This window comes from Rhinopithecus roxellana, chromosome 12 (genome assembly GCF_007565055.1).
Source record: "Rhinopithecus roxellana isolate Shanxi Qingling chromosome 12, ASM756505v1, whole genome shotgun sequence".
Classification (NCBI taxonomy): domain Eukaryota; kingdom Metazoa; phylum Chordata; class Mammalia; order Primates; family Cercopithecidae; genus Rhinopithecus; species Rhinopithecus roxellana.
In genome coordinates this window covers 14,468,207-14,489,392 of record NC_044560.1, presented here as the reverse complement: position 1 = coordinate 14,489,392, position 21,186 = coordinate 14,468,207, and the positions used below count along the sequence as shown (strand labels likewise).

The 21,186-nt window shown below is 41.1% G+C and overlaps 1 protein-coding gene across 1 annotated transcript in view; it reads right to left on the bottom strand.

Moving 5' to 3' along the window:
• The window catches only part of MACO1 (macoilin 1), a 71,233-nt gene that overhangs the window by 11,889 nt on the left and 38,158 nt on the right, over positions 1–21,186 (bottom strand). The window contains exons 7-8 of the mRNA XM_030913081.1: positions 3,837–3,995; positions 2,416–2,598 (exon numbers count right to left, since the gene is read on the bottom strand). Coding sequence (XP_030768941.1) covers positions 2,416–2,598; positions 3,837–3,995 — 342 coding nt within the window. The remainder of the gene's footprint in view (positions 1–2,415; positions 2,599–3,836; positions 3,996–21,186) is intronic.

Here is a 21,186-nt window from a genome sequence, read left to right as displayed (position 1 = left end):
GCTACTCAGGAGGCTGAGGCAACAGCACAGCTTGAGACCAGGAGTTTGAGGTTATAGTAAGCTATGATTATACCACTGCACTCCAGTCTGGGTGACAGAATGATACCCTGTCTCAAAATACATATATATAAACAATAATTATTATTGAGTGTCTAGATGAGCCAGACACTAAAGTACTTTACCCATACTACCTTCTTCAATACTTACAACAACCTAGGGTATATTTATCCCATTTTCCAGATAAGAAAACTGAGGCTACATAGATAAAATACTAGTCCAAGGTTACCTAGTTTTCATGTCATAGAACAGGGATAAGAACTTAGGTTTTCTGGCTTCCCAATCCAGCAAACTTCCCACCAGGCCATGAGACTTGAGACAATACACACAAAGCCAGATAGAACTGAACATGTACTATCTCCAGCAGGGGGCAGTGAACTAGAAAAAAATATTCCCCCCACTTTTGAGGGGCTATGCATTGGGACTTTTGCCTTTCTTGTCATAAAGTTGCCACAAGCCTGAAATAAATAGAAAAACAAGGGCACACCGTTAAGCTGCTTCTCGGGGCTATCATAAAGTTGAGCTAAAAGAGATGATGGCAATGGTCAGTCCAAAGCTGGAACTATCTAGGTTCCAGAAACAGCCCAATGAAGAAAGTAGGTGTTCTCTGCCTATCAAAAAGGAGGGTCCAGTCAGAGATTTATGCCCTGAGATTTACTGAATAAGTTATGGCAGGCCTGGTGTGGTAGCTCACGCCTGTAATCCCAGCACTTTGAGAGGCCAAGGTGGGCGGATCATCTGAGGTCAGGAGTTCGAGACCAGCCTGGCCAAGATGGTGAAACCCCATCTCTACTAAAAATACAAAAATTTGCTGGGCGCAGTGGCAGGAGCCTGTAATCCCAGCTACTTGGGAGGCTGAGGCAGGAGAATCGCTTGACCCCGGGTGGCAAAGGTTGCAGTGAGCTGAGATCATGCCACTGCACTCCAGCCTGGATGACAGAGTGAGACTCTGTCTCAAAAAAAAGGAAAAAAGAATAAATTATGGCAAACAAGGACTGTCGGGGATAAGATAAATAAGCTTAACTGGAAGGAAAAGGGATTTGAGGTAGACATTGAAACCAACTTACTGATTCTCAGGCATGGGAGACACTAAGCAATATGGTTAAGGAACTGCTATGTCTTCCTGAGTGGAATTTCTCAGAAAGGGCAGGTGCTGGATGAACTGAGGAGAGGAGAGCAGTCATCACTAGATGACTGTTCAGAAACATCTCCTGCAAGTGTAAGTGCTTCAGAATGCGGGTTCATCTTCAAATAAACAACCCCACATTGTAGGCAGGCTAGTCAAGGGCCTTGTAAGTCTGTGTAGATGCTGATGGGCCTTGTAAGTCTGTGTAGATGCTGATGGGCCAAGCCAGCTCAGCCATCTGCTGAGGGGACACAGGATCACACAGGAGAGAGTTCTAACTTGCTGTTATTTCCTAAAAGGTGAAACGACTCACCAATTATTCTGCAAATGCCAGAACCCACAAAGAAGGCTATCAACATGCCAAAAGTTAAATTAATTAACTTTAATTACAACAAAGCAAAATTCAAGGAAGAATTACAGTTGAATTATACCATGTAGATACAAATTAGGATGGAATTTAAAAGTGAAATAAGTAATAATTTACCCTCGCTCTATATCTGCAAACACCTAACTGACTCCCACATGCACAGGGACTTCACTAGTCAAAAAAACAAAGGAAAAAGTGGTAAGTGAAGTAGAAGCAAAAAGGAAAAAAAAAAAAGCTCTTAACTATCTAATAGTTTTTGGAATACTTGCACACAGGGGTACTTTCCAGTGGTATAGGAGGTAGTCCCCAATTTTCATTATGCCACAAATGTAATTCCATCTAGTAGAGACTTATGTTTCACTTTTTTTTTCCATTTCATTTGACAGTCTGCTGATATCCATTTGAGCAGCCAGTACACAGTACTTGGGCAACCAAGATTTCATCTTCCTTCCATTTTAAGATAAAAACTTCAGAAACACACATACCTAAGAGTGGAGAGTAATGATAGCTCTCTAAAGGGAACGAACCTCCAGATGGAATCTGTCAATGCACTTAGTAATCATCAGCCTGACAAAAAGTGACTGGAAACCTCTTTATGAGCAGTACTTTGCCTCCCAGATATGGGAAACGTGGTGATTCCCTCATCCCACTTTATAGATGAGGTCACTGAGGGATGAAGCTGTTATAGGATAGTGCAAGCTTGCGTAGATGGAGTTTAAACCAGCTAATAAAACAGTTACTTAAAAGCAATCCATCTGTGCATGATTGCTGTACGTCCAATCCTGCCCAAGGCATCAAATTCCCATGTCTTTGTTGGTAAAGGAAAGCCAACCTTGGATTAAACACTCAGGTGACATGGACGTACCTAGATGCAGCAGCAAATGCAACAGCCCGGGCAGCAGTGGCTTCTTCCAACTTCTTCCTTTTTTTCTCTTCCATTAACTGTTTTTCTACAAAACTTCGGGCTTCCTGCTCAGCTTTTAGCTTTTTCTCCAACTGGCTGATATTCTGCTTGTCTTTTTGCTTCATTTGCACAGCATTATGTAACCTATATGGAAATGATTGTCATATAAAGTCTTAAAATTACAAATGCCCACTATAAACCCTTGAGAAACATCTCTTTATCACCTTAAGGCCAATTAAACAAGAGGTTTAAACAGCAAGTCAAAAATATCAACTACCAGAATGCCTGAGGAAAACACATTGTCATTATTCCTTAATAATTCCTAAACACCAATAAACAAGCTGCCTTACAAAACAGAGATTCAGACCTAGCCTCTGCTCTATTCAAGTAAGTGATCTACAGAAGGTCATCCAGAAAACAGGGTAAAACAAATTTCAAACACAGGGGAAGATAATTGTGTAACTAATTCTAATGTTCCAGAGCACCCCGAAAGAACTTCACTCCCACCAAAGAACTACTGATGGGACCAGCCCCAGTGAAACTGAGGTAAGGGGTGGAAAGGGGAAGGTTTTTATTTTTCTTGAATACAATTTTGCTGTAGCGTACTACAGCTTTTCCTTTCCAGCTCAGGATGTTTGCTCACAGTGTCCCCAGATCCTCTTTTAGAGTCACAGGATGCTTAATTTCAGATAGAAATTTCAGTCATATTTCCTGCTTACTACCACCCCCAGCTTTACCGATCAGCATGAGGTGAGTTTATCATTGGGATGTTCTCTACATATCAGTGTGGCCACAAGTGCTGGTCAGAGGCAATGAGAGGTTATTTGCCACTACCACAGGCACACATTGCTGGGAGATTTAAAAAAAGAAAAAAGGACAGACCCACACTGAGTCAAGAAGTAATTCCAGAATGAACCAATCAAAAGCCTAAAAGAATTCACACAGAAGGCCTGGCTTTTTGCCTGCCTTTTCAAATAAAATCAAAGTTCAATGTTATCTTTTAGTTCTGGCAATAAAAGTAAATATAGTCAAATCCTCTAGAAGCTTTCACTCAAAGGAGCAAAATTTTCAAACTGTGGCAGAACTACTTCTTGTCAATTTTACTATCCAAAAACTCAATAACTATTTTAGACTAAGAAATTATTAAATGAGAGAAGACAAAAATAGTAATATTAATAAACTGTTTTGTGGCAATGAAATAAGTTTTTATAGATTTTATAAACATGTTGAGTATCTGGTACTAAATAAAGTATTTTAAACATTTTATTTAAAAATCTCTCAGCGGGTCTCTGTCACCATGAATCTTGTGCTCCAACCCCTGGAAACAAGAGAAGTAGTGAAGCTGCTGGGCTTATGGCCAAAGGCCTAAAAGGTGCACGTACTTGTTCTGCAGCAGCTCATTCTCCTGCCGAAGCTGGCCCATTTCTGAGCGGATCCCCCGCTCGGTGCTCGAAAGGGAGCTGATCTGACTGCGGAGCTCTTGTTCCACTTGTCTGCTGGCTTGCAGGTCAGCCTTTAACTTTTTAATGTCTTGTTCCAGCCTAGGAGAAGGAGAAATGCAGCATTTTCATCTAGGTGAGGGCACCCACAGAGCTGGGAGGGACCTGGTAGGGTTCCTGGACTGGTGGGTGAATGGCAGAAGGACCCCGCTGGCAGCTCCTGCCATCATGAGGACTCCTGTCTGCAGTTGGGTTTTGTTGAGTGATTCCACCTGGGTCCCTACCTCTTCCCACTGGGGTGTAACTTTCAACTTCCCCCAAATGTATATGAATATTGACAGGTGAGTATGGTGCTTGTGAATATGCATCCGAGCTGCTGATAAAGGAGAAGCGGACAGCAGAGAGGATGGCTGAAGACTAAAGGCTCCCTTCCTACTGGTGGCTTTTCATGCCCTCAGCAAGGGAAATACGTCCATACAACCAGCTCATGACCTAGCACTTAATGCTTTGAGCTATTTTGATAGATCAGAATCTACTGTCTGAGACTCTGTCCCACCACGGGCCTAGAAGAAAACTATCTGCGACAATCTCCAGAAATTGCTAGCATCCTTGCTGAATGACGTTCATACCCTCTTGTGATTGCGGCAGAAGAGCTCACGAGACTCAACAACAATTTAAAAAGGGACAAATTACATGCTCTAAGAATCATAAGAGAACTCCATCTATAAAATGAAGCCTATCTTTTCTCCTCAATTTCTTACTCTTGTTTCACCTATTTTCTTTACTGCAGTAATAGTTTCACTTTAAGTGACAGGTATTGGAGACCTACCATGCGTATGTAGTGCTGAAAATGGTAAACAAAAACTATAAAATTGGCCAGGCGCAGTGGCTCATGCCTGCAATCCCAGCACTTTGGGAGCCCGAGGCGGGCGGATCACCTGAGGTCAGGAGTTCAAGACCAGCCTGGCCAACATGGTGAAACCCCATCTCTACTAAAGGTACAAAAATTAGCTGGGTGTGGTGGCGGGTGCCTGTAATCCCAGCTACTCAGGAGGCTGAGGCAGGAGAATCACTTGAACCCAGCAGGTGGATGTTGCAGTGAGCCGAGATCGTGCCACTGCGCTCCAGCCTGAGAGGCAAAAAACAAAAAACAAGTAAGCGAAAACTATAAAATCGAGTCTCTTTTTTCGTGGGAAAACTTCACAATTAGGAATCAAGACATAGAGAGGAACCAAGAAATACATAATTTAAATGATTAAACAATAACACAAGGAAGGCCATGATTAAATATATGCCAGAAGGAATAATAACAACAGCTACTATTTAATGAGAACTTACAGGCCAGGCACTGTTCTATAGTGTTTAATCCTATGAACTCATTTAATCTGTACAACTACTTAATATGCACAAAAATAGGAAATGCAATTCCTATTCCTATTTTTACAGATGAAGAACTCTAGGCTAGGAAAGGATGCAACCCAAGGTCATCCAGGCAGTCTAGCTCCAGAGTCCATTCTCTTCACCATTAGACCAAACTACAGCCACATCATCCACAGCATGGTAGAGGAAGAAGTACTATGTGAGTCTGAGGAGAGAAGACTGGGAAAGGCTTTGCAGAGCAGGTAGAGATTGATTGGGCCCTGATGTTTGGATAGGATTTCGAGAAGTAGAAGAGGAGGAGGGGATATTCTAAATGAGGGGAGAAATGTATTAAAAAGCTCAAAGGCAAGAACAGCCATAGACATGTGCAGGCAAGCCATTGGTCTGGCTTCTGAGAAAGGCTTGTACTGGGGAAGAGAGTAGGAAAGGATAGAACAGATCTGATAGACAGGACTGTGGAGAGTGGTGCTGAAGGTCAGGTCAAGGATGGCTGCCATTTGAAGAGGAGTTGAGAATGAAAGAAAAATTAGATCTACAGAGGCTAGATCTCAATAATTTTGTAGTTATTACTTTCATTTTTTAAATCTCTTCCTACCACAAACTATTCTAAATAAATATTTATTTAGAAGAGGCTTTTTCCATCAGGATACAAACTCACAGGTAGGTAAAGTCAGTTTGCTCTGACGAGACTCTTATTCATGTCACTAATTCAACACACCAACAAAACCAAGATTTCTGAAGGGCAGTGGTGATCTCTTTGGAACTGTCAGCTCCAAAGACTAAGTCCTTAGAGACATGTTTTATTAAGCACTAAATCCCCAGAGCCCTCCACAGTGATCAACGCTTACTCAATAAATGTTGCCTGACACAGAGCAGCTTTATTTACATATCTACCTTTAGGCAACTTAAAAAAAAACCCAAAACTCCAAATCATAAAACACTGACAGTTACCTTGCAGGTGCAAGTAGCCAGTCCTCCCGTCCAGTGCCTGGGAGCATGGCCTAGAAACCTTTTGTTCCAAAAGCACTGCTGGGTGTCCTGACAGCTTGCTCCCCAGGGAAGGGTCACAAGTCAACATCATGCCACACTTTCCCTAGTGCTAGGGTTATTCCAGTTGAATGTACTCTCAGAACTGCTCTAAACAATTACATATCAGCATTTACACCATCACCATACTGTCTCTCATTCACTCCCAAGTAGCCCAAAGAATATATTCTGAAAGAGGTCAGTGCTGTCAGGCTATCTTCATTAAGAAATTTGGCTGAAAAACGTGTTAGGTAATTTATCTTTCTTGAGAAGCTGATTTCACAGTCTGAGGATTGCATTTTCAGTAGAAAGGGTGAGTTTTTAGGTGAAAATAGGGGCTAAGCACGGTTTAGTAATACAGTTTAGGATCAGGGTTCTAGATTCAGCTCTGGCACCAACTTCCTGACCCTGCACAAGGCGTATAATCTTCCAGGCCTCAGTTTCCTCATCTACGGCTGTTATCTCTAAAGTTCCTTCCAGTGTGGGCTAGGATTTCTAGACCTGAAACACTTACAGATGGCTGCTGATTTGCCTCTTTAGATGAGCAAACTGAGCTGTATCATACGCAGATGCACAGGAATCAAGTTTCACACCAGTGGAACCAGTTGCTGGGGCAAAACATATGCCAGAGTTAGGAATGAAAGAAAAATTAAATCTGTAGAGGCTAGATTGCAAGAATTTTGTAGTTCTTACTTTCTTTCATTTTTTAATCTTTTCCCACCACAAACTAGAAAAAAGAATATTTATTCTGAGTGAAATTTTAGAGTTCCTTGAAAAATGTAAAAATCCAATGACCAGTTATGAGACCAAAAAGCATAAAATATCTAGAGTACAACTTCTGAAGATCAAAGAACATTTTATATATATATATATATATATATATACACACACACACACACACACATATATATGCACACACACATTTTTTTTTAACCATATATATATATACACATTTTTTTTTTTTTAACCAGGTCTCACTCTGTCGCCTGGGCTGATCTCGGCTCACTGCAATCTCCCCGTCCCGGGTTCAAGCAATTCTCCCGCCTCAGCCTCCTGAGTAGCTGGGATTACAGATGCCCACCACCACACCCAGCTAATTTTTGTATTTTTAGTAGAGACGAGGTTTCGCCATGTTGGCCAGGCTGGTCTCGAACTCCTGACTTCCTTCAGGTGATCCACCCACCTTGGCCTCATAAAGTGCTGGTATTACAGGTGTGAGCCACTATGCCCAACCAACAATGTATTTTTTAATGTGAAGCTTCTATAAAAATTTTGTCAAAGACTAATAGTGGCACAATACAACAAAAATAAAATGAAGTGGTTACAGGAATATGTTCACTTTGTGAAAATTCACAAATGGCACACTTGATTTGTGCACTGTTGTGTATATATATTATACGTAAATAAGAAAAGGTTTATTTAAAAAATAAGATAATCTCACAAGACACAAAACTAAAATACTTCAGGATTTTCATAACTGCTACCATGAATTTTGTAAAACTGAATTATTTTCCAAACTGCTGCAGCAAGCCTGAGAGTTAACACCAGCATTCCCAGTTTAAGAAACACTGCTCTACAGGAACACTGCCTAATGGCTAATGGCATGCAGGATCACATAAAGCAGTAAATGGCAAAATTCTCAGCAAATTAAAAAAATTTATGATGGACAATTTTTCATTAGCTGTCTACAGAAAGCATTAATTGGCCTTGAATGTCCACTACACATTTTAAATCTTTACTAAGGTAGGCAGCAAAATGATTTACCACCTGCATTGAGTTTATTTTTGATACCCAGTCACAGTATCAAAAACTGAATAAACAATGGAAAAGTATAAATAAAAATATAAATAACTCATAATCCTCTTATGCAGACAGAACTGCTCACTATTTGGTGCATCGCTTTTCTGTATTTTTTTTCTATTTCTTCATACATGTAAATATATTTAATATTGGTGAGAGAGTACCACATATACAGCTTATAAATCATAAGCACCTTCTCACACTATCAGACATTTTCCATAAATAATTAACTGCTGCTTAATATTCCATCATATGGATGTACTATACAATCCGATGTTCTAAGATACATCTCAATTTTTGCATTTGCCCAATAGAAAAATGTATGTCATGAGTTTTGAAAGAATTACGTGTGGCCAGGTGCAGTGGCTCAGGCCTGTAATCCCAGCACTTTGGGAAGCTGAGGCGGGCAGATCATCTGAGGTCAAGAGTTCGAGACCAGCCTGGCCAATGTGGTGAAACCTTGTCTCTACTAAAAACACACAAAAAATTAGCTGGGCGTGGTGGTGCATGCTTGTAGTTCCAGCTATTAGGGGAGGCTGAGGCAGGGGAATCGCTTGAACCCAGGAGGCAGAGGTTGCAGTAAGCCAAGATCACACCACTGCACTCTAGTCTGGGCGACAGAGGGAGACTCCATTTCAAAAAAAAAAAAAAGAATTATGTGTTAGCAAATTGAACTGAACCAAGATAGTCAAGTGCTAGAAGAATTTATTAAACAGATAACTACTATTTGTCTTAATGGCATACTTAACCCTTTGATGCTGAAGTTCAATACTTTATAGGTAAAATACAGATATATAATTTATTAGTGTGACGTACAAAGAAGTTTTTATTAAATGGTGTTAAAAGGTTAATGCAAAATCTTCAAATGTATTAATATGATTCTATTAAAATGTCATTAGCTGAAAGCTAAATTAAAAGCAGTGATCAGGAAGAAAACGAGGCAGAAGTAATAGATTGTAAGCCTTGAAACTAATCTCAGCAGATAGGGATAGAAAGAATGGAGGAAAACATCAAGCTCCTTTTATCTGAGTTAAGGGCCACACTCTTCCCTAGACTATAGAATTTTAAGGGATAAAAGAGAAGTTTTCTCCACAACAGCTACAATCTCATTAAAAAAAAAAAAGGGGGGGGGGGGCAGATACATCTGAACCAAGCTTTAGTAAGGCTTGTCAGGAAATAAATGCCCTTCCTTCTTGCCTAACTCTTGTGGAACCAGTTTTCACCCTTACAAAGGCCTACCCTGTGGCATCACCACTTTGGACACAGATAGGGCCCATGGCAAAGCTGGAGTTTATATTTACAATAAATATGTCAATTTTTGTCCAACTGTACAAGCCAGGGTTCTAAATTATTACACATCAGGTCCAGGTAACTTTCCTAGTCACTTTACTGATAATTTCAAAAGACAGCACTTAACTTCTAAGAGAGTTGTGAAGCTACCTCTGAATCCTATTATCTAACTCACAGCAGGAGTTGGAACCCACACAGCAGCACTTTCTCAGGTCCCTGTGTCAGATGCCAGGCTGACTTCAAAGCAAAATTGTCAAGTTTAAGGATCACTCTTACTCCAAACCTTAACTATATCTCACCTTCTCCCTAATCCTACCCAACCAAGATAAACTGTAATGTAAATGATTAATAATTATTTAATTTTAACAGGAAAAGATTTACATTTTAATAAAGGATAATCTAATTGACCAAAGGAATGAAGTTCAAATGTTAGCCTTTCAGACAGGCTAAATAGGAAAAATATCTTTGAGTATCTGGAAGAACACCTGGTAGTAAAATAAATACATTATTTATTGAAAAAAATTTTTTGAGACAGTCTCACTCTGTTGCCCAGGCTAGAGTGCAGTGCCACGATCTCGGCTCACTACAACTTCTGCTTCCTGGGTTCAAGTGATTCTTGTGCCTCAGCCTCCTGAGTAGCTGGAATTACAGGCACGTACCACCATGCCTGGCTAATGTTTGTATTTTTTGTACAGATGGAGTTTCACCATGTTGGCCAGGCTGGTCTTGAACTCGTGACCTCAAGTGATCTGCCTGCCTTGGCCTCCCAAAGTGCCGGGATTACAGGTGTGAGCCACCATGCCCAGCTGAAATACAGTATTTAAGTATTAGCTTTTAGTTGAAATGGGTATTGTTTTTAAGTATCTGAAAAGGTAGGGAGATACTATGTCTAAATGTTTGTAATTCTTATCTCTTGTGAATTACCTGAATTACAGCCCACACCACTATGCCTTCACTTAAAGTTTAAAAGTCTTCAGTGGCTACTGCCAATAACTTCATGGTTTTATAAAGCCTGACTTCAGCTTTATGAGGTCTGACTGAAAGCACAGGGGAAGTTTAAGGCATCAGGGCAGTAAATTGCCCCAGGAATCAAGTCTTATAAAAAAGAAGCAGACCTTTTTCTCAGTCAAGACTTCACCTAGGGGTGACTATGAGTCATAGCCCATACCCATTCCAGAAAACTACCTAAGGATATATGTCTGTGGGCTGCAGGCTGGACCCCATGAACCCCTGGGGATGATAAGGAGCCTCAGCTTTGCTGGTTATCTATGAACTCTAAAGAGCAGTGACAGAGAGGCTCTAGGCTCTACAATACAGAACTTACCCTGCTGCTTGCTCTGTAGGAGAAGGGGCTTCAGAAAGTCATCTCCAAGTTACATAGCCAACTGATTGAAAGGTAGGTTTTCTAACAAATCCCTCACATCAGCCAAAATGACCCACTCCTTGTTTTCCAGACATTTTCTGCCTTTAACTATGCTACCTCCTTGGGAGGAATGGCCTCCAGTTTTCAATCTTACCCATTCTTCAAGGCTCAGTTAAAAAAAAACAAAAATTAAACTCTCCAGCACAAGGTGCCCAACGTCCCTTCTCCTTCTAAAACCCTAAAGCTCTCCGTGTCAGTGTTTCACATTTGGCATCAAACCATCGTCCTGTGTTGGGCTTCTTTTTGTTGCTGTTGTTCTGATGTTTAATCTTTTCCTGTGTCTGTATCGTATTTCTAACAAGACTATAAGTTCTTTGAAGCCAGGGACTACAAAATCAGAAGCTGGGACTGTATTTCTAAAGTTTCTTCCAATCCTTATAGATCATGTCACTAATCTTCACTCTGTGTCTATCTCCTCAGTGATCACAATAGAAAAGGGTCAGTGTCATGACACAGGCGGCTCTGGAAACCTATCTACAGCAGACCATCCGATTTTTATTTTTATTTTTATTTATTTATTTTTTTTTTTTCTGAGACGGAGTCTCGCTCTGTCGCCCGGGCTGGAGTGCAGTGGCCGGATCTCAGCTCACTGCAAGCTCCGCCTCACGGGTTTACGCCATTCTCCTGCCTCAGCCTCCCGAGTAGCTGGGACTACAGGCGTCCGCCACCTCGCCCGGCTAGTTTTTTTGTATTTTTTTTAGTAGAGACGGGGTTTCACCGTGTTAGCCAGGATGGTCTCGATCTCCTGACTTCGTGATCCGCCCGTCTCGGCCTCCCAAAGTGCTGAGATTACAGGCTTGAGCCACCGCGCCCGGCCGACCATCCGATTTTTAATTTAAATAGTGGCTGAAGGGAATAGGGGTAAGTGGGTATTTGCTTTTAAGGAAGGCAGGTGCACATGAAAAGAATTAATGAAGAGCAACTGCTTCATCTCGATTAGTACCTAATTCCATTAGGAGTTCCCCTGGTACACATTAATCATAAAAGACAAGACTTGTTTAAGGACCACACAGCTTCTGTCCCCAGAAGAAATACTGATTACCCTCTATACCAACTCCTCCCCCTCTCCTTTCCAGGTCACTCACACTGTCAAGACAGGTAGCTTGGGTCATTCATAGAAAAATGTGTTTTAAGTATATGGTAGATACATCCCATCTTAAGTGAGGCCTACAGTAACGTGACCCTGTTCCAATGCAGCAGGTATAAACCACAGACTTGGAAATACTGACATGAAGCTGCCTCGGATGTCACTGTAGTGACTACAAGGCATAAGTGTACAAAAATAAGCAAGAGCTTGATGACCTGATTACTAGGTGAAGCCATGTTACAAAGTACTTTATGTCTCTGCTCCATAATCTGTCAAACACAAAAGGCAAACACATCAATTTTCCTAAAGGAATGCAAAGAGAGACAGAAAAGAGTTCTAGAGACTTTCACACAACTGGTCATTTAGGGAAACAGGGTACTCACTGACTTCTTAAAGTTCTTCAAGAATAAAGCTGTGAGTGCCAAGAACTAGTCATTTTAGTAAGGTCCATAAAGGAATCTAGCCAGAATTGACAAGTATGTATCAGCAGTCATTAACATTCATATCTTATGTAAAAGCTTGTCTGTTGTAATAAGAAAAAAACCACAAGCACTTAGATACTCAACAGAAGGTGGCTAAATAAATTACAGTACATTCACATTTGATTGTCATTAAAAAATTAAATCATTAAAAAATCACCAATGAAGAATATTCAATGATACAGAAGAATGCTCATGATAAAGTCTGTGAAAAATAAAAGCTATAAAACATACATAGTATGAGCTTAATTTTGTAAAAAGAATATATATGCAAGAGAAAAATGCTAGAAGGATATAAAATAGTGGTTACCTTATCTCTTCCTTTTCAAACTCAGATATAATATGCATAACTTATTTTTAACATTTTATTATTTGATAATTTTAAAAGAGGATACTGCTAACCTACTCCCCATTCTGTTCCACATTCACTGACACTCTCAGATTTGCCCATGTCACAGGGCAGTTTCAGAACAACCCAAAACCTTAGGGAAAATCCAAGTCTCTTTTTTTTTTTTTTTTTCTTTTGTAGAGCCTGGGTCTTGCTATGTTGACCAGAATGGTCAAACTAACTCCTGGACTCAAGTGATCCTCCCACCTCAGCCTCTCAAAGTGTTCAGATTACAGGCATGAACCACTATGCCCAACCAACATAAACTTTTTAGGTCACTCCAAAAAAGGGGAACTTAACTTTCTGATATAGAGAATGCCTCAGTTTTTTTTTTTTTTTTTTTCTTTTTTTTTATTGAGACGGAGTCTCGCTCTGTCACCCAGGCTGGAGTGCCGTGGCGCCATCTTGGCTCACTGCAAGCTCCGCCTCCCGGGTTCACGCCATTCTCCTGCCTCAGGCTCCTGAGTAGCTGGGACTACAGGTGCCCTCCACCAGGCCCGGCTAATTTTTTGTATTTTTAGTGGAGACGGGGTTTCACTGTGTTAGCCAGGATGGTCTTGATCTCTTGCCCTCGTGATCTGCCCGCCTCAGCTTCCCAAAGTGCTGGGATTACAGGCATGAGCCCGTGCGCCCAGCTGAGAATGCCTCAGTTTTTAAATCTACCTCAACTACTTCCTATTCATCAGCTCCTATCAAAATAATAGTTTTTCTAAATTTAGATTCTGTAGCTGCAGTTTATTGTCCTGTTTGTCCTGCTCTCTTTGGAAAGATCTCTTGGTTACGTACCACACTGGCTGCAGGAGAGGAGGCACTGCTCTGACTTGAGACTTCACTGTATCACACATTACAAGAAACAGTGCTGCGAAGTTCAAATTCTAAGCCAGCCCTGTGACGTCTGTGAATAAGTAGGGTCAACATCCTGAGTTTTAGTGTATTTTGTGCTCTGAAAACACAGTAGAAAAATATATTGATGTAGAAGAAGTTACCAGTCCTAGACACAGACAGAGTAAGCAGCTCTCTGCACAGTATGGTTTGAGAAATGCCAGAAGGCCCCAAACCACCCTTATCAAAAGGCTGTCCCCTCTCCTTCTAAGCGGTATGAAAGCCTCACAGTCAGGTGTGGGAATATAACAGTAAAGGGAGTGATCCTCTGGAGAGGTACAGTCAACATGGCCTGTTTTCTAGGAGCACAGAAGACTGAAGAAGAAAAGGCAAAAAGGTCCCATTAATATATGGCAGATTAGTTCACAGCATTTACCAGGTATTCCCTAACAGAAAAGTCCTTGCTAAAGGAAAGTCAAGTTTTCACTGGTGAGGCCAGAGTGTTAGAGGGAGCAAAACACAAGTATAACAGAAAAGGCGAGGCACAGAAGTTGCAAACTGGCGAGCCAATATGGCCCATAAACGTGTTTTGTTTGACCCTCCCCCTACATAATGTTAAAAAAAAAAAAAAAAAAAGTTTTTTAACTGAGAGGTTTCACGTAAAGATATTTTTAGCATCTCTCCAGAATATCAGAAGACTTGGCAACATTGGGCCTACAATCCCCCATGGCAACAACTGGCTGTCCCCTTTGGAAGGGTTTATGCTCCCAGAATTCTGGGTGTCAGGTTCAGTACTGAATGCGAATGATGACAATACCAGACTCCAGAATGCTCACTCTAACCTGCCCCACTCACTCCTGTAGGAGTCTGAATCTGCAATACTTGCTCTGGAGCAGAGTGTGGGGGGAGCAATGGTCCTTTCTAGTTCATTAATTTGTGTTTCTGTTTTGAATCTGTTGGAACACTCTAACATGAAAAGCAAAATGTACCTTGTGATAGAGGAGAGTTGTCATTCTACCTACAAAAAAGAAACTGAAACTTGGTTTTAATCCTGAGAGTCCCAGCTGGCTAGGAGAAAAGAAGAGATTTGCAAAGACTGAAATATACCCACATTGGCTGGCAAAGTATCCAAATAGCCAGTTTCTAAATTATAGCATGAATAATATTTAAAGACTATGGTTCCTTTTCCTTGGGGTTACCTTCCCTTCAGGGAATCCACCCCTAACTTCCTTAGATGAAAAACTCAATTCATTATATGCCAACAGAGGTTGGCATATAATTTAACACAAAGCCTTTCAAAGTTTTGTAATAGTTCCTTCTCAATTCTAGTCAGTAAACTTTCAAACAGACTATCTAGAAATCAGTTTTGATAGAATAAACTCTCAGTACTCAACATAAAAATGTGTTTTTTTATGTTTATGTAGAAGCCCCCTCCCCAATAACCTGTTACTTCATAATTAATCCATACACCATAATCACCTTCCTGTTTGGCCTCTTAGATATGGAGACATTCGGTAAACTGCTTGCTTAAATTCACTTATGTCTAGTTTCTAAAATGCCACATGGTTTTCAAGCCACAAAATAACCCTGTTTAAGTATAAAATCACGCCTCTATTACCACATTTATATCCTAGAATGCCATAGTTTTAAATTCCTGCAATGGTTAAAATAAACTCAAACTATATTGTATATTAACATAAACAGAGTCAAACTATAGGTATATAAAATATTATGGGCATAGCAGAAAATGAAAATTAATCAGGTCTGACAAAGTATATCTGCTCAGACATAGTGCTATAAAAACATAAATCAGAAACATGTTTCCACAGAGACAGAAAACACACTAAACTTACTAAATAGATAGATGGCTCTACTACTTATTTTTTCCCACTTGATAATTTCCAAATAATTTAGCAGCAGCTATATCCAACATATTTAACCCACTCTAGCCAGAACATCTAAGTGTCTAGTTTTCACAGTTCCCATTCTAAAATTTCATATGTTTTTATTATAATTTTATCTTTCAGCTACAATAATGCTGTTCCAGAAAATTATTTTATGCCTCACAGAAGCAGAAAGGCCTGCTGTGGTCGCCATCACTCACGGAGGGGTCAAGCTGGTGACTCTGCAGCAATCTGTCAGCACCCCGTTGTGTAGCCACCTGCAGGGAAAGCAGCTAGGGGAACCCCCAAAGCCTGAATCATTGTCTACCAAGATCAGATTTTCTTCCACAAACTACTCCTGACACAAGCAAAATACATTCAAAGCAGAAGAGAACAAACAAATGTACCATTCTCTCTGTAGCACTAGAGAGAAAGCAGTCAAACACATATTCTAAACTGGAGGATCTCCTTGGAGAGAAGGTTGGAACAGAAATATGGATGAAGCTGGAAACCATCATTCTCAGCAAACTAACAAAGGAACAGAAAACCAAACACCGCATGTTCTTACTCATAAGTGGGAGATTAACAATGAGAACACATGGACACAGGGAGGGGAACATCACACACCAGGGCCTGTTGCGGGGTGGGGGGCTAGGGGTGGAACAGCATTAGGAGAAACACCTAATGTAGATGATGGGTTGATGGGTGCAGCAAACCACCATGGCCTATGTATACCTGTGTAACAAACCTGCACATTCTGCACATGTATCCCAGAACTTAAAGTATAATAATTTTTTTTTTTAATGTAGGATCTGAGCTGTATTTCCAGCTACCACAAAAACAAAGAATGATCTGGGGCTGGCGAGGAGAGAGGGCTAGACCCACCAGGAAAGAAGAATAAAATAAGGCAAACTGAGATTATCTTCCCTCTTCCTGGCTGAGATGAGGCTTGTGTCTAGATTCCTTGGCCCTGAAGCACAACTAGCCCCACTCCCAGAGCAAATGCTTTTTTTGACAGCAGTGCCTCAGAGGATTTTTCTCCTCTTTTCCCTTGTAACTTCCAGAAATTCTTACACCTCTTTCAAAGCCTTGGGAAAAACTACTGACAGAGTGCTGGTTTTAAAACTCCCTGTGAAATACTAAGAAAAGGGGTTTGGAGTAAAAAGACTTTCTATTTAGAAATAAAATTATTAATAACCTTCTCAAAAATAACAAAGAGTTTGACACTGGATGTGTAATCCTCGATTGGGTCTAATGTGATAATCAGGTTTTCTAACTTCAAAAGTCTGTGAGTTGCACTGTGATAAAATTACTAGGCGCCATCCTCCCTGCTTCCCAGTATTTTCCCTGCACAAAGGTAGTATTTATTAATTCAACAAGTATTTATTGAGTATCTACTCTGTGTCAAGCCAAGCACTGTGTACTGTGACAAACCAGTGAAAATAAGTTCCCTGCCCTTACTGAGCTTACATTCTATTATGGTATAATAAGCATGTTATAAAAACTTAAACTATACAGAAATCAACAATGCAGAAAGTAAATGTCTCTGACAGCCAACTACAATTGATCATCTGCTATATATTTCAAGTAATTTTCTGTGCACATGAGAAATATATCTACCCATATTTTTTCTTCTTTCTCTCTCTTTTTTTTTTTTGACAGAGTCTCACTCTGTCGCCCAGGCTGGAGTGCAGTGGCATGATCTCTGCTCACTGCAATCTCTGCCTCTCAGGTTCAAGCGATTCGCATGCCTCAGCCTCTTGAGAAGCTGGGATTACAGGAGCCTGCCACCACACTCAGCTGATTTTTGTATTTTTAGTAGAGACAGAGTTTTGCCATGTTGGCCAGGCTGGTCTCGAACTCCTGGCCTTACGTGATCCACCTGCTTTGACCTCCCAAAGTGCTAGAATTACAGGTGTGAGCCACTGCACCCAGCTCTACCCATATGTATTTTTTGGGTTTTTTTAAAGACAGGTTCTCACTCTGTGGCCCAGGCTGGAGTGCAGAGGTGCGACCTTGGCTCACTGCAACCTCTGACTCCCGGGTTCAAGCGATTCTCATGCTTCAGCCTCCTGAGTAGCTGGGACTACAGGTGCATGCCACCACGCCCAGCTAATTTTTATATTTTTAGTAGAGACAGGGTTTCGCCATGTTGGCCAGGCTGGTCTCGAACTCCTGACCTCAAATGATCCACCTGCCTCAGCCTCCCAAAGTGTGGACTTACAGGTGTGAGCCACTGCGCCTGGCCCCTACCCATATTTTTCAATGGATTCATACTATACAATCTGTTTTGCTACCTGCCCCTTCCCCAGCCCACTTGAGCAAACAATCTTGGGTTCCTTTAATTACCTTAGGATGGGCTTGCACCTTTCAAGAGAATTGTTTGTTATCTTTCCCAGTTCCCCACTAAGGACTCGTCAGGGTCTTGGAGGAAGGATGGAATCATTCATGAGAGGCCACCTGCCCCCGGGTCACCAGTCCAGGGAATGCTCACAGGCTCTGTCTCCTGAACTGACTGCTCTGTCTTGAGCTTTGGATTCTATTCTTGCTTCATGCCTACAACAACCTTGGGCTACATGCTCTGAATCTTCTTCTCCACCTTCTGTTGCAACTTGGACCAGCACCTTTCTCTCTTGCCCTGGAGCTGGGAGCCAGCCTCATCCACTCCTAACCCTGACCCAGGCCAGTTTCCTGTAAGAGATAAAGAATGATAGAAAGATAGATAGTAAATAGCATTGGCCCCCAAATTTACTAGTGGCTTTGAAATGCTTCTCTGAGATCACAAAATAGGGACATTCTCTCTTCACTTTGCTCTGTTTTACAGTTATTCACACCAAATCATATTGAATCCACTGATTATGAAAAATCAGTATATAAAAATATAGTCCTTTCTATTCAACTAATGTATAATTTTAAATTGGGTGTAGACATCTCATAATGTGGAGAAACAAAAAAGAAGTACTATAAAACGTCTCCTGTAGTTTTTTCCTAAACTGCAAGACCAAATATACCAAGGAGTCTTATAATAAAAGTCAGAGGTTGGCCGGGCATGGTGGCTCATGCCTATAATCCCAGCACTTTGGGAAGCTGAGGCGGGTGAATCACAAAGTCAGGAGTTCAAGACCAGCCTGGTCAACATGGCGAAACCCCTCTCTCTACAAAAATTAGCTGGGCATGGTGGCAAGCGCCTGCAGTGCCAGTTACTCAGGAGGCTGAGGCAGGAGAATCACTTGAACCCAGAAGACAGAGGTTGCAGTGAGCCGAGATCGGACCACTGCATTACAGCCTGGGCAACAGAGCGGGACTCTGTCTCAAAAAAAAAAAAAAAAAAAAAAAAAAAAAAAAAAAAAAAAAGTCAGAGGTTACACAGCAGTATTAAATGCTGGTAGCTGGAAGACAAGGTTAAATTCCGAAGTATGAAAGTCTGTGAATTGCTAGTCAAGCCACATTTCAGCAATGTGTGCCATCAGGAAAGTCTAGTCACAGAAGAAAGCTGATTGTTTTTAACATTTGCTATCCTCATCATTTCCTTTTAAGGAAAAAAGGGCAGACTTATGTTTTAAAATCATTAAAACATAAATAGAAGGTTTAAGTGGGCTAGAAAGTACAATGAAGGGCAATGATACTTTGCTCACTCACCAACTTAAACTAGAAAGGAATGAGTCACAAAAACTCGTATCACAGACAACTAAACACAATACTAATCAACATACTCATTGATGACTAGAACATTATATAGCTTATTTATAGATTATGTTGTTATCAATATATGAGCTCTAAAAATATTTCTCTAGACTCAGATTTGTTAATTTAAATTAGTACTTGCATATGAGTGTAAGTTAAACACTTCTCAGCTGGGCGTGGTGGCTGACGCCTGTAATCCCAACACTTTGGGAGGCCAAGGCAGGCAGATCACCTGAGGTCAGGAGCTCGAGACCAGCCTGGACAACATGGTGAAACCCTGTCTCTACTAAAAAAATTAAAAAATTAGCCAGGTGTGGTGGCACCGCCTGTAATCCCAGCTACTTGGGAGGCTGAGGCAGGAGAATTACTTGAACCTGGGAGGTGAAGGTTCCAAGATTGCGCCACTGCACTTCAGCCTAGGCGACACAGTGAGACTCTGTCTCCAAAAACAAAACAAAACAAAACAAAACAAAACAAAAACACTTCTCAGTGTAAACAAATGAGTTAAAATCTCTCAAAGTGCTTCTCTATGCCTCCCTCTTCTCTGAGGCAGGTCTACCAGTTGCTTGGAGATTCCTGCAAAAATCCTGAGCAATGATTTCCCCATTTCCTTTTAGGCTATCAAGTCTCCAAATAAACAGAACTAATTGCGGGAGCAAACCAAGTTATAAGTAATATCATTTTGATGTGCCTAAAATAACCAAATGAATTTGGAGCGGAATAAAAGAGCGAGTATTCAATATATTACACTTTACCCAGATTTCCATATTCTCCTTAAGAAAACGCACTTTCAGGCCGGGCGCGGTGGCTCAAGCCTGTAATCCCAGCACTTTGGGAGGCCGAGACGGGCGGATCACGAGGTCAGGAGATTGAGACCATCCTGGCTAACATGGCGAAACCCCGTCTCTACTAAAAAAAATACAAAAAACTAGCTAGGCGCGGTGGCGGGCGCTTGTAGTCCCAGCTACTCGGGAGGCTGAGGCAGGAGAATGGCGTAAACCTGGGAGGCGGAGCTTGCAGTGAGCTGAGATCTGGCCACTGCACCCCAGCCTGGGCGACAGAGCGAGACTCCGTCTCAAAAAAAAAGAAAAGAAAAGGCACTTTCCTCTTCCATGGCTTCAAAACTTCTAGGAACTCACCACCATGGCAATGTGCACACACCAGGACTCTAGGCCTTCCAAGCAGAATGAGGAACAAGGTTAATGGTGGCCTCTCTGCAGGGTAAGTTGATGGTTGCATCCCTGGTCTCAAGTCTTCTAGTTCAGGGCTCTTATATCTGCTGCTGCCAAGCTAAGCCTACTCCAGATATAAAGAACGATTCCCATGCTGTGGGGCTCTAGGCTGTCTGGACCAGACCAATTCCCAAGCTAGCCCTAATCAGAGTTGAAGTCTCAGAGATTCTGTAAGCTTTCAAGAACACAAGCAGCTGGCCCCTTTCTATTTAGAGATAAGTAAGTACACTCATGTGTCTTTGGCAAAAGCAAGAAGTTTTAACACACAACAGCACCTCTCTGGCAGAAAAAAAAATTCTGAAATTCTAACCATTTTTTCTACAGATATTAGCCATGAGATTCTAGTGTCAATCCTTGGGCCAATGTTAGTTGTATTTGCATTCAAAACAAAAACCCCCAAAAATATAAAGCAGAACAAGAAAGCAAGCTGATAAAAAATTTTAAAGTACTATAGTATAACAGAAAGGGTTCCAGAAGTCAAGAAACTTCAGTTCTGGTCCTGGCAACATCACCCTAGCTTGGTCACCCACAGCAGCCATGTAATCTTCTAGGGTTCATTTACTTCACTGATAAAAATGAAAAACAACAGAGTTCAAGGAAGCTGGTCTAGATAGCTCTTAGATCTCTTCTAGTTGCAAAAAAAAAAAAAAAAAAAAAAAAAAATTCATCATTCTAAATTCTACTCAGTTTTACTAAGTGGTACTTTACCAAGCAAACTCTGGATACTTTTCCTTTCTGACTCTTCATACCAGACACAATTCAACTACTTTAAAGGGTTGATAGCAATTTTAAAAATAAA